At 34.4% G+C, this 14,320-nt stretch overlaps 1 protein-coding gene across 1 annotated transcript in view; it reads right to left on the reverse strand.

Moving 5' to 3' along the window:
* DST (dystonin) overlaps positions 1-14,320 on the reverse strand; it is a 483,034-nt gene that overhangs the window by 148,617 nt on the left and 320,097 nt on the right. Inside the window, exons 17-35 of the mRNA XM_055329608.1 lie at positions 13,343-13,808; positions 13,134-13,262; positions 12,906-12,983; positions 12,686-12,803; positions 11,989-12,049; positions 10,140-10,299; positions 9,416-9,541; positions 8,632-8,784; positions 8,299-8,453; positions 7,956-8,082; positions 7,280-7,463; positions 6,186-6,343; positions 5,492-5,670; positions 4,801-4,939; positions 3,785-3,978; positions 2,465-2,627; positions 1,695-1,778; positions 880-987; positions 3-101 (exon numbers count right to left, since the gene is read on the reverse strand). Coding sequence (XP_055185583.1) covers positions 3-101; positions 880-987; positions 1,695-1,778; positions 2,465-2,627; positions 3,785-3,978; positions 4,801-4,939; positions 5,492-5,670; positions 6,186-6,343; positions 7,280-7,463; positions 7,956-8,082; positions 8,299-8,453; positions 8,632-8,784; positions 9,416-9,541; positions 10,140-10,299; positions 11,989-12,049; positions 12,686-12,803; positions 12,906-12,983; positions 13,134-13,262; positions 13,343-13,808 — 2,881 coding nt within the window. The remainder of the gene's footprint in view (positions 1-2; positions 102-879; positions 988-1,694; positions 1,779-2,464; positions 2,628-3,784; positions 3,979-4,800; positions 4,940-5,491; positions 5,671-6,185; positions 6,344-7,279; positions 7,464-7,955; positions 8,083-8,298; positions 8,454-8,631; positions 8,785-9,415; positions 9,542-10,139; positions 10,300-11,988; positions 12,050-12,685; positions 12,804-12,905; positions 12,984-13,133; positions 13,263-13,342; positions 13,809-14,320) is intronic.

Raw genomic sequence — 14,320 nt, forward strand, 5'->3', positions numbered from 1 at the left:
ACCTCCTCTTCTTCCAGCCTCTTTAATGAATCACCAGCAAATTTAATATATTGCGTCATGAGTGTCACCAGAGCAGTGTATCGGGTCCTTAGGTCCATGAACTGCAAAAAATGAAATAAACAATAAAAGCATAATCTCCAGTTGCTCTAAATGAGTTTAATGAACACTGACTAACAGTTATAACATTAACTAGCCTTTGTGATGGTAAAATACACAGTTGCCCAATAATTGTAAGTACGTAGGGATAGGCTTATTACTGTTGTGCAAAACATACTAAATGACAATTCTTCTCTAAATTTTATTGCAAAGTGTATTTGTTATTCTTTGCAATTAATAATTAATCTTGAATAAAGCTTTTCCAAGAATTTTTGTTGTTTTTACAACCCTTAGGAAAAGCACTGTTTAGGTAGAGTTTCTTTTTTGGAATGAGGGGGAAAAAGTTCTGGAAATGGACAGTAGTCAGCATTTGCAAAACAGTGTGAATGTATTGAGCGCCAATGGATTGGACACTTAAAAATGGTTAAAATGGCATGTTTTCTATTATGTGTGTACAAATACATAATTTCTATTATGTGTATACAACTATAATTTCTATGTGTATACAAATATATAAATACAATTTTTTTAAATTTTTATTTATTTATGATAGTCACAGAGAGAGAGAGAGAGAGAGAGAGGCAGAGACACAGGCAGAGGGAGAAGCAGGCTCCATGCACCGGGAGCCCGACGTGGGATTCGATCCCGGGTCTCCAGGATCGCGCCCTGGGCCAAAGGCAGGCGCCAAACCGCTGCGCCACCCAGGGATCCCTATAAATACAATTTTTAAAGTATTGTTTCTCTCTTTTAGATCGCCTCACTTCTCTCTTGTACTTTTACTACCTCTTGAATAATGAGATCTGCTGAGCTCTGCATTCTTCGGCGTTTCACAGGAGATTTTTGCTGTGAATCTACCATGGCCCGGTAGGTCATTGTTTGTAATTCATAGTCCTGTATAAGAGTTATAAGATTCAATTAATTAAAGCAAAACATTAATGCTCCATTCTACAGTGACTCAATGCACAGAAATTGAACCTAGCTTCTTTCACTGAATAACATTTAAAAATTACTGCAAAACTACATTTTTAGGAATCTATCTAATCCTGGGATGTTTCCAAGGTGGTAATAAAAATCGGAAACATTTGGATGGTCATAAAAGTTTCCCAAGTCTCTTTAGAAGCTCATGGAATCATTTAGTTATAATATGCTAGTTATATTCAGCCTTCCTTTCCCCTGGCTAGGCAACAGAACTATAGATCTGGATGGCTAAATAGGCCCAGACATTGGCAACTTCAACCATGGGAACTGTCTCCTAAGAAAGTCACGTTCTTCCAGGGAATATTCTAGCAATGTTAAAGAAGAGAGAGAGAAAACAAACACAAGCATGCACAAATCAATAAGAAACCAATTTCAGAGCTATACATCTATTCTGGTGTGTGTATGTATGCTGTTGTGCACGTGTGTGAGAGAGGATGAATGAAGCAGAGGCTGACATGTGACTCACATGTCCAACAGAGAATTATTAGCTAAGTGTCACAAATTAAGAGTCTCTGTTTTCATTATTTAACAGAGTGATTTGCAGAGACTCTCTCTTAAAGTATATTGTTGAATCATATAGCTGAAAATTAAATTTGATGCAAGTAACTGAATCTTCTTACCTTCACTGTAGTTGAGTACTGTTCCGCATATTTTTGACACTCATCCATTTTGCTCTGTTTCATTTCTATTTCGGACACCAGCATCTACAAACACATAGAGTTTAGAAGGAAAAGAACAAGGAACTCTATACTATTCAACCAAGATGATCAGGAACTAAGAAATAACCATACCTTTTAATAGTAAAGCTTCTTAGCCCTTTGCACTTAATATGTAATTAGGCAAATGACAAACTTCTACATTAAGCCACATAAATGACCCACTCAGGGAGGGCTTCCAAAACAGAAATCACTAAACTCTGCAGAAATCATCCAAAGATAGACTTGAAGGCCTTGAACCCACCTACTCCTGATCAAAGCAAAACTAGACACTACTGTCCCACAAGACAGAATAAAAATCTTAAAGAATTTAATTCTCTGTCAAGTGTGGTATTTAATTTTCTACCACTAGCCATTTTTGGGATCCCAACTATTGTAGCAAGCAGAGTACTAATAAAGAGATTTCCATACTGATGATTAAATGACCATTAGAAATTTGAACACTGTCCCAGCATGCTCTTTTCTTATTCCTTATACTTTCGAAAATGACTTCCAAAAAATCAAAGTACATGATGTACATAGGTTTGGATTACAGGATTTTAGTATTTATGATTTACTCCTTATCTTCCTCCAAATACTTGCTGACTTTTTCTTTTAATGAGGTAAAGGAAGATAATGGTCATGAATGACCAAATGCAGACAAAAACTTCATGTAAGAAACTGTTTTTACATACCTTCTGCTGATTCAACTGTGTGGCTAGAGTTTTACTATTTTCAGGCTGATTTTCCTGAATCTTTCTCTGGGTAGTTTCAACTTGCTGGATCCAATCATCTAACGGGTGATAAGTATCTCTGTAGTACTTCAGTGATTTGCCAATGCCTTCTAAGTCCCGTAACCTAAGAGAATAAAAACAAAGTAGTCACTGTTTCCAACAGTATCCATTAAGAGGGTAGAAGATACAGAAAGGAGAGATGAAATTACTGTACCACAGTGCACTATGTACAACAATAAGGGTGTGTGTAAAGATTTCAAGGCTACAGCACCTTGAAGACTATCTCCAAGGGCACACCATACTGGCATAGGTCGAATATAGATATTTTGGTCCTGGAGTTGTACAACTTAGTGATACTGGTTACTCCAGGTTCAAGCCTAACTGACTAAAGCTAAAAATCAGGAAAACTGGAAACGTAATCATAATTGTTATCAATCGGTATGTCTGAAGGACTCAAAGTTTGCATAAATGGCAGTTTACTTCTGAAATAATGATAAAGTAGTTCAAAAGACAGTTCAATGTGGACTCAAGAAAGTACTTCCTAGAACTGTGATTAAATAAAAATACCTCAGTTCCTGTGATTTTAAAACCACTATATTAAACCCATATAACATGTATTTTACAGAGATTCAATAATATATATTTGAATATAATTTTACTTCTCAAGAATGGTACTATGCTATAAAGGCATTTTATATGCATTTATATAAACATTAAAATGAATGAGAAAGGACACTATTTCATTTCTTTTAAGATGAGTCCTAAAAACATTCCATTTCCTTTCACTTTTTTTATTTTAATCACTGGGTGAATGATCTCAACTGTCTTATATCCTCAATTAAAATGAACACCGAGTCATTTCAATTGCTTTACACTTCTTAGGTCTAGTACAGATTCCTTCATACAGCCCCCTCAAACACATGGTAAGAACACGTTCTTACTAAATCTTGGTTATTTGAACATTGTAAGTTAGTAATAATTTCCTTTAGAAAAGGCAAGTAGATTTACTATACAGATGTCAGAGTATATCAACAGTTTTAACAACATAGAGTTGAAAAATATTTATTTTGAAGTTAATTGTCTTGCTGATTCCACCATACCAGAAAGAAATAAAATCAGGTGGAGCTCTTGCAATTAACAAAATTAACTATATATGAAAGGTAACTATATGAAATTAACTGTATATAGAAGTTTTTTTTAGAAACCTAGAAGTTTAGATTTTACCTAGAATACAGGATAAATATTAAATCTGTGCTGAAACTGAACAAAAAGGATACTAACCTGTTGTCAATCTGAACATGAATATTTTGCCACCTTTCAACCAACTGATCTGCTTTTTCCTTGTGCCAGTCAAAATCAAGGTCCCGTTCTTTATATGTTTTAAACATTTCATCACTGATGGCTTTAGCTTTCTGCAACTCATCCTCTAATGCATGGAACACCTCTCTCTTTTCATCTACTTCAGATCTCCATTGCTAAAATGCATTAATTGGTGGAAGTCATAAAAATTGTCAACCACCCACTATGTAAACACATTATTTAACTAACTTTACAATTTATTTACAAATGACTGATATAAAATCAGATCAAGAAAAGACTACATTTCATATATAAAAATGATATATTAGGCTGAACCATATGGAATTGTCAATCTCTGATGGCACTTTGACCTAAAAAGAACCCCAATTTTATATATAAAGTTCAAGCTAATAGAATTTGCACATCAATAAAAAAAAAATATATTCCATGAGTAAGTTTGCTACCTCTGTAAGTCTTTCGAACTGCCTATTTCTTAAACATCTACTAATCTCGTTTAAAAATGAATACATGCATTAAAAAAATTAATGAGATAATTTTTCACAACTACTTTGCAATGATTTCATACTCAATACTTTACATATAGAAATATCAATATAGATGAGTACAGCTACCAGTCTTTTTCCTTTCCTGAATTAACTCCTCTACTTACTTCCTTGATGTCTTAAAATAACTACCTCTTTCAGCAAGAGAATCTATTAGAAATAATTTAATTTTTAGCTTCAATTGCTTTTGCTGACCCAAATTAATTATAAAAAGCTATTATTGCAAAAAGACACAAATTTCAAATGAGAAGAACTCTCCTCAAATGAAAAATGACTTATTTACACTAAGGTATGGTTATGTAGAGATAGGAAATCAAATTAATATAAATGTATTCAAATTAAGATATTTACTAGTTGATATTCGAAGATCTAGGTACTAGAGAAATAATTTTTAGAGTGTGATCTTAGCAAATAGCCATAAATGAGGTGCATTACCTTTAAAGTACTTATTAGATTTTCAATGTTATTCTTGTCAGCTATAACTGCTTCTTCTTCACACAGTTTAGTTTCATAGAGTTTGACAAGAGCTTCTGCTGCTTGTGTGTTTTTTAACACCAAATTAACAGTTTTCAGTCTAAAAAAGAGAATGCAACAATAGCCTCTTATTAGTAAACATTTATTTTCCAATAATGCAGTCCTGAAGAACCATTTATGATGCAAGATATAGCATGTTCTTCATCTTGGAATATGAAACACACTGACTACAAGATTAACATTCAGCTAACTCTCTTCTTAATGGAGGGCATGTGCTCCAATCCATGCCCTGCCCTGCAGATGGTATATTTTGTAAGAGATTCCAGGGTAAGGTGGTCTTCTTTCAAACCTTATTTAGACCAAGCTTGAGAGGAAAGTCCTATAAGCTACAACAGCTGAGGGACTAAACCCACAGGCAAAAATGTGGGAAAAGCATACACATGCCCTATTCCCTCAGGCATATTTCTTTTCAACAGAAAGCATAATAAATCCAGAGAAACATTTAATAGATGTTATTAAGACAAAAAAGGGATTATTTACATTCATAAAAATGAATGTTTTTAAATGAACAGCATATATATGTTTATATATATATACACATAAATATGGGAGTTGAATGAAGCAAATTTATATTAAAACAGAGGTTACATACTTATCTATATAAGTAGAAGACATAGAATAGACTTGGTTCATGTTCTGAATGACCACACCGAGCTCAGATCTTAAGGTGGGAACTGATGCAGAGGTTGCTGCTTGACTGAAAAATTCTTCACATTTATTCGTGATTGTTCCCAAATCATCTTTAAGTCGCTCCAGTTCTTTCTTTAGTTTCTATAGAAGACAGAATTAACATAGGTATTAGGCTATGACTCCACCTGGGGCATCTTTTCTAAAACAGCTTGAAAACACAATTTACATTATAATCACTGACTTAAAAAACTACGTATTCTTTACTTTTTCTTTATCAAGGAAAGTAAGCCTGGGCCTTCAAGTTTTATCATCAGTAATTCCTTTACTGCCCATCTCCTCGGGCACAAACATCTAACTTAGTGCTTCTGCATCCAGCAGCTGATCAATAAGCATTCACAACTGTCACTATGAGAAACCCCGAGACACTCTATCATAATGGGTGAAAGGGTACACGTTTCTGTATTTACCTAAGTCAAAGGCAAAACTGAATTAGAAAATTCTCGTTCACGATAAGCAATAAATACATAATCAGAACTCACGAGGTGACCAGTGGGCAAAGCTGAGCCCATGAGAAGTCACCGGAGTCAACAACGAATGTCATTGTGACAGTAATTTACCTTGAGTCCATTATGTCCCAAGATAGTTACAAATCTCACCTCCTGCTCTGTGATTCTGAACACACTTTCATGCAAATCATCTCTTTCCAATGGAGTGCGGATCTGTCTAATCAACCGATCCTCACAACTCTCTAACCGAAGTCTAATGTTTCGAACTTCAGAGATGTAGAGGTTATACACAGACTCCTCTTGCTCCTCTGTGAAAATAAATATAATGTTTGGAAAACACTTTGTTCTCTGTCTTCTGGATGTTGCTGTTAACATTTTAATTTGGCAGTTTTACTACCACTGGACATTGCTGGTCAGACTAAGGTCACCAGTCATTACCACAATCCCACCCTAAGGATATAAACCTTCAAATAATAGACCTTATAATTTATGAACAGTTAATAAAATTTTCCTAATGCTAAGTCCCAATTTCTGATTTATGATATCCAAGGAAAGTAATATATTACGCTGTTATATGTTCACAAAAATCTGAATTACATTAGCTACAGGTTAATTTTTAAAATTTAAAAAAAATCCTTAAAAATGAAAGGTAGATAAAGAATTTGTTAATGTTTAAAAATGTTTTAAATAGATTACTAATATAGTTTTTTGTTTCTAAGTAATATTAAAATAATTAATAAAATATATATTTAACAAAACTTAACTGACTTCTCCTTTAATCTCTGTATAAAATCCAAGTTTCGTTATGGGATATCTCTGTACCTTCCTCTCAATTTTGCTAAGACTCTTAAGCTGCTCTAAAAAAAAATCAAGTGTTTTTTTTTTTAATCCAGGTGTGATACATGGAAAAATAACTGAATCTTTTCAAAAAACTAGAAGATCATTCTGAACATTACAAAATAGTGACAATGTTGAAAAGTAGATGTATTAAGAATTCACTGCTTGTCCCATTATTTGGTTGGCATCTTTTTATTAATTGATCACTTAAAAATAAATGAAACCCGCCCCCCTTGCATCTCCCTACTACAACTGTGCTTTTAATGTTCCAGCACCTGTGTCCACCTATTACAGGCTGAGTAATGTAACACACCAAAGATCAAGATACCCACTGAGAGTAAAAAATAGCCTGGACTAATCACCTTGAGAGGAAAAAAAAAAAAAAGATAAGGATTCCCATGCTTTACCTCTTTCTGCTGATTTAAGAAGTTCTTGATAATATTGCTTACAGACATTAACCTCCTTCTCCAGTTGTGTTATATCTGAGCCCGAAAATATTTGGGATTCCTGGCTATCTTCCAGAAAATCTTCAAAACGAGATTGTAGGTTACTCAGAACTTGCTGATGTTCACCAGGTAACATTGTCTTTATCTAAAGAAGACCAATGATCCATATGATCAAATGATTATAGTACTAACAGCTAAATTTAAATGGGATAGATCTTAGGTTAGGGTCTTCTGGTGTAGGTCAGTTCATACTAATAGTCATAAATAGAAGAGTGATTTGAAATTAATGTTATTTTTTATTAACAATTTCAAGTTTTAATAGATTAGGAAAAACAAGAGTATAAAATATCAAAAAATGAGATCAAACTATATCCATCCCTATAAGTCCAAACAGCGTATCTTCTCTTCTCAAAATGTAATAAACAGTGAATGAAATATGTGATCTCCAGATATCCACCATTCTTAGAAAGTGCCATGTACATAGCAAGTATGTAACAAAATATTTATTAAATGGATGAATATTAACATGGATCTGCTGGACTCCATCCTATTCGCGAACAAATACACACTCCACCCCTCATAATAATGTGCCCCACATTTTTGGACAGATTAGGCCGATATGTAGACTCATACTTACTGAAGCCACATTGCTAGCTCGAATTCTGTCAATTTCATTGATGAGATAATGCCAGGACACTACACTCTTCATGTTTATGTGAGACTCATGCCAAAGAGTCAGGACATTCTGATACTGTTGCTCAATTCTGAAATACATGAGAAAGACAGACAAACTAAACACTGATTAAGCCTTCCACTCCCTCTGGAAACATGTATAATTTTTCTTTCTGTTGTAAACTATCCCATCTTTACTAGTTCAAGATCTTTCTGATCCTATGGGTCTTGACAAAGTATTGATTGTTTTGTTAACCTTCAGAGAGCCTCCAAACACAGTTCTGTGTGTTTAGTAAACGCATACAAACCTGTTTGCAAAGTCAACTGCTTCTTTGTTTGGTGGAGGAACTGTAAAGCACACAGATGGAACCATAGCCTCATTCCCAGTAGGGCTAATGACTTTCCATTTAGCACGATGAGAATTGTTGGCCAAAACACATTCATCATCTTTGTAAATGGTTATCTGGTTTCAAATGAAGAAAAGAATAACCAAATGAGGTCACTGTTGACTAATCCTTTACTAATCCCAATCTTGGAACTTTTGGTTTTTTTGAGGTAGAAAACTTTACCAATGGTCAGCAATATGACCTCATTTTTAAAAGGTAAGAATAATGCCAAAAATTGGTCTATTTCTAGAATACCTCAATTTGTCTGTAGTCACAGATAGCTTTGATCGGAATAGAAGTTTTGAGTGCACAGTCAGGATTCCTTGGCTTCAGCTGAATTATTGTTTTTGCTCTCCCCATCAGGCTTGCTATTGTGCTTTTATACTGCAAAAGTTCTTCTTTCTCTTCCTAAGTAATAAATAAGACAGATTTTTAAAAAGTAAAAGACTTGTACTCTTTCTTCTTTTAGGGCTTTACACAAGTAAAATTTCATCATAAAAGTTTTCCCTGACCACTTGGTCTAAATATTCAATCCCTCTCTGTCCCTCTTGCATCTCTCTTTCCTTGTTTTGTTTGTTTGGTTTTTCCTCTTTAGCATTTACCACTATACCACATACTTTACTTTTTTATCACGTTTATTGTCTGCTCCCCCTCTAGCAGGTAAGCACCAGGAGGGTAGGGATTCTTCTCTGTTTTTTTCACTGCTCTATCTCCAGTACTTAAAACAGTGTCTAGGCTCTAAGAAGTGCTTAGTTATTTGTGAAGTGAATGACTAAACACAGACACACATGCACATACACACACACAGAACACTCTCAAAACAATTATTTAAAATATCAAGGCAATCACATAAAAAACTCATCTGTTGTACTTGTTACCAAAAAATACTAAAGCTGAATGCTTGATAGAATGAGGTGGAAATATCAAGAGTATCAATAAAACATAAAGTTCTGCACACATAAAAATACGATGAAATACTAATCTAATCCGGATTATCCAGGATTGGACTGATGAAATGCATAGGTTTTTGTATGAGTACCATTGACTCCTGAACAAGGTCTTCCAGCTTGTGAATACTGCTTGATCTATCACAGCTGTATTTGCGCTGAATGGCGTCCTTCAGATTCCTTAAGTAATCAGTTGCTTCTTTGGCATCACTGAAAAACTATAAAAAGATGAAAACTGGCAGTTAAGAGTATATTAAATGCTAGTAAACCTAGAGTTGTCAGATCAGAGTACCAGAGCCCCGTGGATCCCTCATGAGGGAGAAGAGAGTAAAATCATAAGACCACTTAATAGTCACATCACTCCTTTACCCAAACAACTCTTGAGTTTGGATGATTATCAGGAAACCGAAGTGTCTAAAGTTTATATCTGTATTGCATTTTAGCCCTATATTATTTTGGCTAAAGTTCGGTTTTCCTTGAGGGTCCAAATGATTTTTAAGTAGGAATGATATTCTAAAGAACATTTTAAAACTTAAAATTTTTTTTTAAAAAAGATAAGCTCTCTGTAATTATTCCCTTGTGAAAGATATTTATAAGATATTTTCTGACATTTTTAAAGGTTTTAAAGGATTTCCTCCTTAATGGATTGCTTCAATCTATCCTATAGGACATATGTCCCATATATCCTACAAATAAAATATTTATTTTATTTCCTCTGCACATTACATACATGTCCCTAATTAACATGAAGATACTTTTTGTAAATAGGCCAAAATCACAGTACTATCAACTGACATTGTGATTCGATTCGTATACCTCAAAATATGCAGTGTTTTCCTTTATGTGCTGCTCCACACATTGGCACAGCTGTAATATCCAGCTCCACTGCGTCTGCATTGCTGCTCGGTAGGCCTTAGAGATGAAACACAGCCATTGTAACTGGCTGAAGAGTAATGACATACATAATACAACAAAGCTTTTAAAGGTGTAAAAACTCTGCTATCCAAATAGATGATGAGATTGTTTTAACAGAGTAAGACTTGAAAATTAGGGTAGTGAAATGACCCTCTATTACAGAGTCCGTACTTGCACAAAGTCAGTCCTAAGCATTTACATATTAAATTTAAAATAAAAATGTAAAAATACACACAGAAATAGATTGTTCTGTAGTTTTCTTTGTCTTTGTTTCTAAAACTTGAAACAAAACTAGAAGTTCTTTGGTGGGAAGAGGGGTGACTTAGGTGTTTGTTTTTGCCAGGGAAAAGTTTGGGGAGAGTGAAGAAGAGTGTAATCTCTTATCGCTGTAATTCTGGAACTATAGTTATTATAACACTAAGAATTTTTATTTAAAATATTTTTGAATTTTTAATATGAAGTGAATCTCTCATGAAGCAAAAGATAACTGAGAGAACATCTACTTCATAAAGAAAACATAAAACACTTTTTTATATTTAAGATGCCACTCACTGATGTCCAGCAGAGGGCGATCTAGATGCTTTAATGAAAAGGTCTCTTAAGCTTGTTCCCCTTTGGGAAAAACTGCTGTGCTATGCTCAGGCAGGCTTTCTGAATGAAATATACAGTGTAGCACTGAAAATCTGGCAACATAGAGCGGTCATATTACCCGTGCCCTCAAATTAAGCCACTTTGAGCAAATTGGCTATAAAAGACATATCATTGTGAGTTGTTAGATTATTAGTTTCTTTTCTCATATAACATTTGAAATAGTGTTGATAATTAAGTAATATTATCTGTGTACCCACAAGACGCTGAACAGGCCAATGGAATTGTAAAGATGACTCAGGCTTAATTTTATCCCTCAAGAAACTTTTAGTTAATTAGATTAACATCTCTACATAAAAGTAATCAGGTTCACATTTACATTATCCAATCCCATTAAAATTCTTGGCCTGTAATCATAGTCCCTAACAGTTTTCATCTCTACCTTGAAGAATACTCTATTTTTAGTTTATCATCATACAAAGTATATCCAGACCCTTCATTATTCTAATTTGCTTTCCCTAGTGTTTCCCCTACTCTTCTATGTCTTTAACTTCATATATGGTATTACATGCCCATGAATGACTATATTATTATATGAAGAATGTCAAATATAATATTCCCAAAACTTCTACTGGGGCCTAAAATTTTACTAATCTTTTGTATCGTGGAAATTTCAGTGAACAAAGACTATCAGATGCTTCTCCTCAACTGCAAAAGTTTGAAGCATCTCACATTTTAAGCAGAGCTCCATTTGTTTCCTCTGCCAATATACCATGTTTCCCCATCTTTGATTGTGAATACTTCCTATCCAATCTTAGTATAACCCCAGTTTCTTAGAGGCGAGCGATAGTAGCAATATCTCTATATCATCGCTCATCTTGGTATATTTTAGGGTATATAGGTGTTATTTAAAAATACCACATGGGAATAAGGTTAATTAATTCAACAATTTTTTTCCGGGATATTCTGGTTGGTAAGTGATTATATAAGAATAAGGCTTGGCCCGGGTGTTGTTTACAGCAATATGTCTCTCTTAAATTTATTACTGTAATGGTTGTTTGTTTTTTGTTTTTAGAAGTTTATTTGTATGAAGGTTTTTTGGTAGCGAGAGTTAACTCATCTCTCACTCTATATCTATTTCACTCTATCTCTCTCTACTCACCATCGGGAGTAGAGCGAGAGCGAGGTCGAGCGAGGGGGATATTGTGATTCTAATATCACCTCTACAAAAAGTTTGTAAGGGTGTGGGGATTGAATGGTGATATCGTAGCAGGATAATGTGATATGGATGGTGTTGTAAGATCTCACTCCTATATATAACTCTGGTATCACTCTATCTACATATCTATACGTGGATGAGAGAGAGCGAGAATGATATCTCTCTAGGGGTATATATGGATATGGTATGTAGGGAGGTTGTGTGATGAGGTTGTTGTGGGTGTATATAGAATATCTCTCATCTATGATGTATGTGTTTATATATAGTTGGATAGGGTGAGTAGGGATCTATATATAGCTAGATCGATGATATATATAATATAGGGTTGTTTGGGTGTGGGGGGGGTGGGGGGTTGGGTGATGATTGTTTTTGAGGTTGTGTTGATGATTAGGGATTTTGGATAGTTATAGGGTGTAGGAAGTAGGTAAGATTGATGTTAGGAAGGGGGGTGGGAATTTGTGGTAGATGAGTTAGATTTATGGGTTGGGGTAGGAGTGGGGGATTGGAGATATTGTTGGAAGTTGGGTTTGTTGTTGATTTTGTTGTGAGTTTATTTAAGTAAAATTTTTATTATTTGAATGATATTATTTGAGGTTATGGTATATGGTTTGTAGTGGTAAGTGAGTGTTGGTGGAGTAGCTCCAATCATAAGCAACTTCCTCCTCTTCTTTTTCATTCAACCAAATAAGTTCATTAGTTGCACGAGTTACAAAATTATGGAGTGTATCAAGGTGCCGTTCCTGATTCCGGGATGTATTCTTTATTAAAAAAAAAATCAATTTTAAGAATGATGTCTTGGTCAAATAGAGATAAGGAAAATTCTTATTAAAAGTTGTAAAAAAAAAAAAAAAAACTTTTACCAAGAGTTTTGCATACTGATTCTCTAATCTGTGTAACTTTTCGGTGTAAGTTAGTTTCAGAGGTGCTGTCATTTGGATCTATAATATGGGATAAAAAGACATTGAGGTTTTAGGGATATTTCTGACTCACACTCACTACATCTATTATTTTGTTACAGGATTTTATTTAAAAAGAGCAAAACAACAGCAAGCTAAAATGAAATACATACAGATTTTAAATTCATATACCTCACTGATTTTAGCTTCTTTAAGGCTAGATTCAAATTCTTCAATAGCTCGGTGAACATTTTTATGATTTTCTAAATGGCTTTCAACACTTGGCAAATCTGACCCCCACTCAGTGCGGTCCAGCTGCACCTTTAAACAGAAAGATACTAGAGTTAAAAGAGAAACAGACAACAATAAAGACTGAAACTTTCAGGTAAACATTCTTTTACCTGCATTTCATCAACCCAATTCAAAAGATCCTGAACAAATTTCATGTTGATTTCCTCTTCTGTCAAATTCTGATCCAGCAAAGAAGACTTCAGAAGGGGCTTTCGGATCTGCATTAACTTTAGAGTTTGCAATGAATTGGTCTCTACTCCTGAACTGAAAGTTGGAACTAATCCCCCTGATGGGAAACCAGGTGTATAAGCCGGAGTGACAGATGGAGTCAGGCGGGAAGTCAGACCTGATGAGAGGCCTGATGTCACACTAGAAGGGGTCAGGGAAGGCGTTAAACCCTGAGTCAGTCCTGAATTCAGGCTGGGGTTTAAGGTCTGTGCAAATCCTGAGTTTAAACTTTGAGTAATTCCTGATATCATGAGCTTTGTTTGTTCCGTTGTCAGCATGCGTCCTTTGCTGTACACGGAGGAACATTCATTCCTTAAGGCCATAATTTCATCACGAAGTTTTGCAACCCTGAAAAGAAAATCAAAAGGGATAAATTATAATATAAAAGGCATTGTTCACAAAGAGTGAACCCTAATGCCAACCATGGTCTAAATTAGTTAGTTAACTGTAATATATTGATATTGGCTCATCAATTAAAACAGTTGGATCATACTAATTCAAGATGTTAATAATTGAGGAAGGGGCATATAAAGGGGATATGGGAACTCTATACTTTTCAATCCATTTTTCTGTAGACCTGAACTGTTAAAAAAATAGCCTACTAAAAAAAGTCTATGTAATCATATTGATAAAATTTTGCATCACAATTTTTTTCACTGAACTTCATGCTATAAGCACTTTCCATATTATCACATAGTCACTGCACTATACTGTGATCATTCTCCTATTGTTTGACATGTAGGATATTTCCAAATTTTGTTATTATAAAATATCTCTGACATGAACAAACAGCTTTTTTCTATATTTATTTATATATTCTCTATATTTAAGATTATTATAAATTCTTAAAAGTGAAACTA

Source organism: Nyctereutes procyonoides, unplaced genomic scaffold (genome assembly GCF_905146905.1).
Source record: "Nyctereutes procyonoides isolate TBG_1078 unplaced genomic scaffold, NYPRO_anot_genome, whole genome shotgun sequence".
Taxonomy (NCBI): Eukaryota; Metazoa; Chordata; class Mammalia; order Carnivora; family Canidae; genus Nyctereutes; species Nyctereutes procyonoides.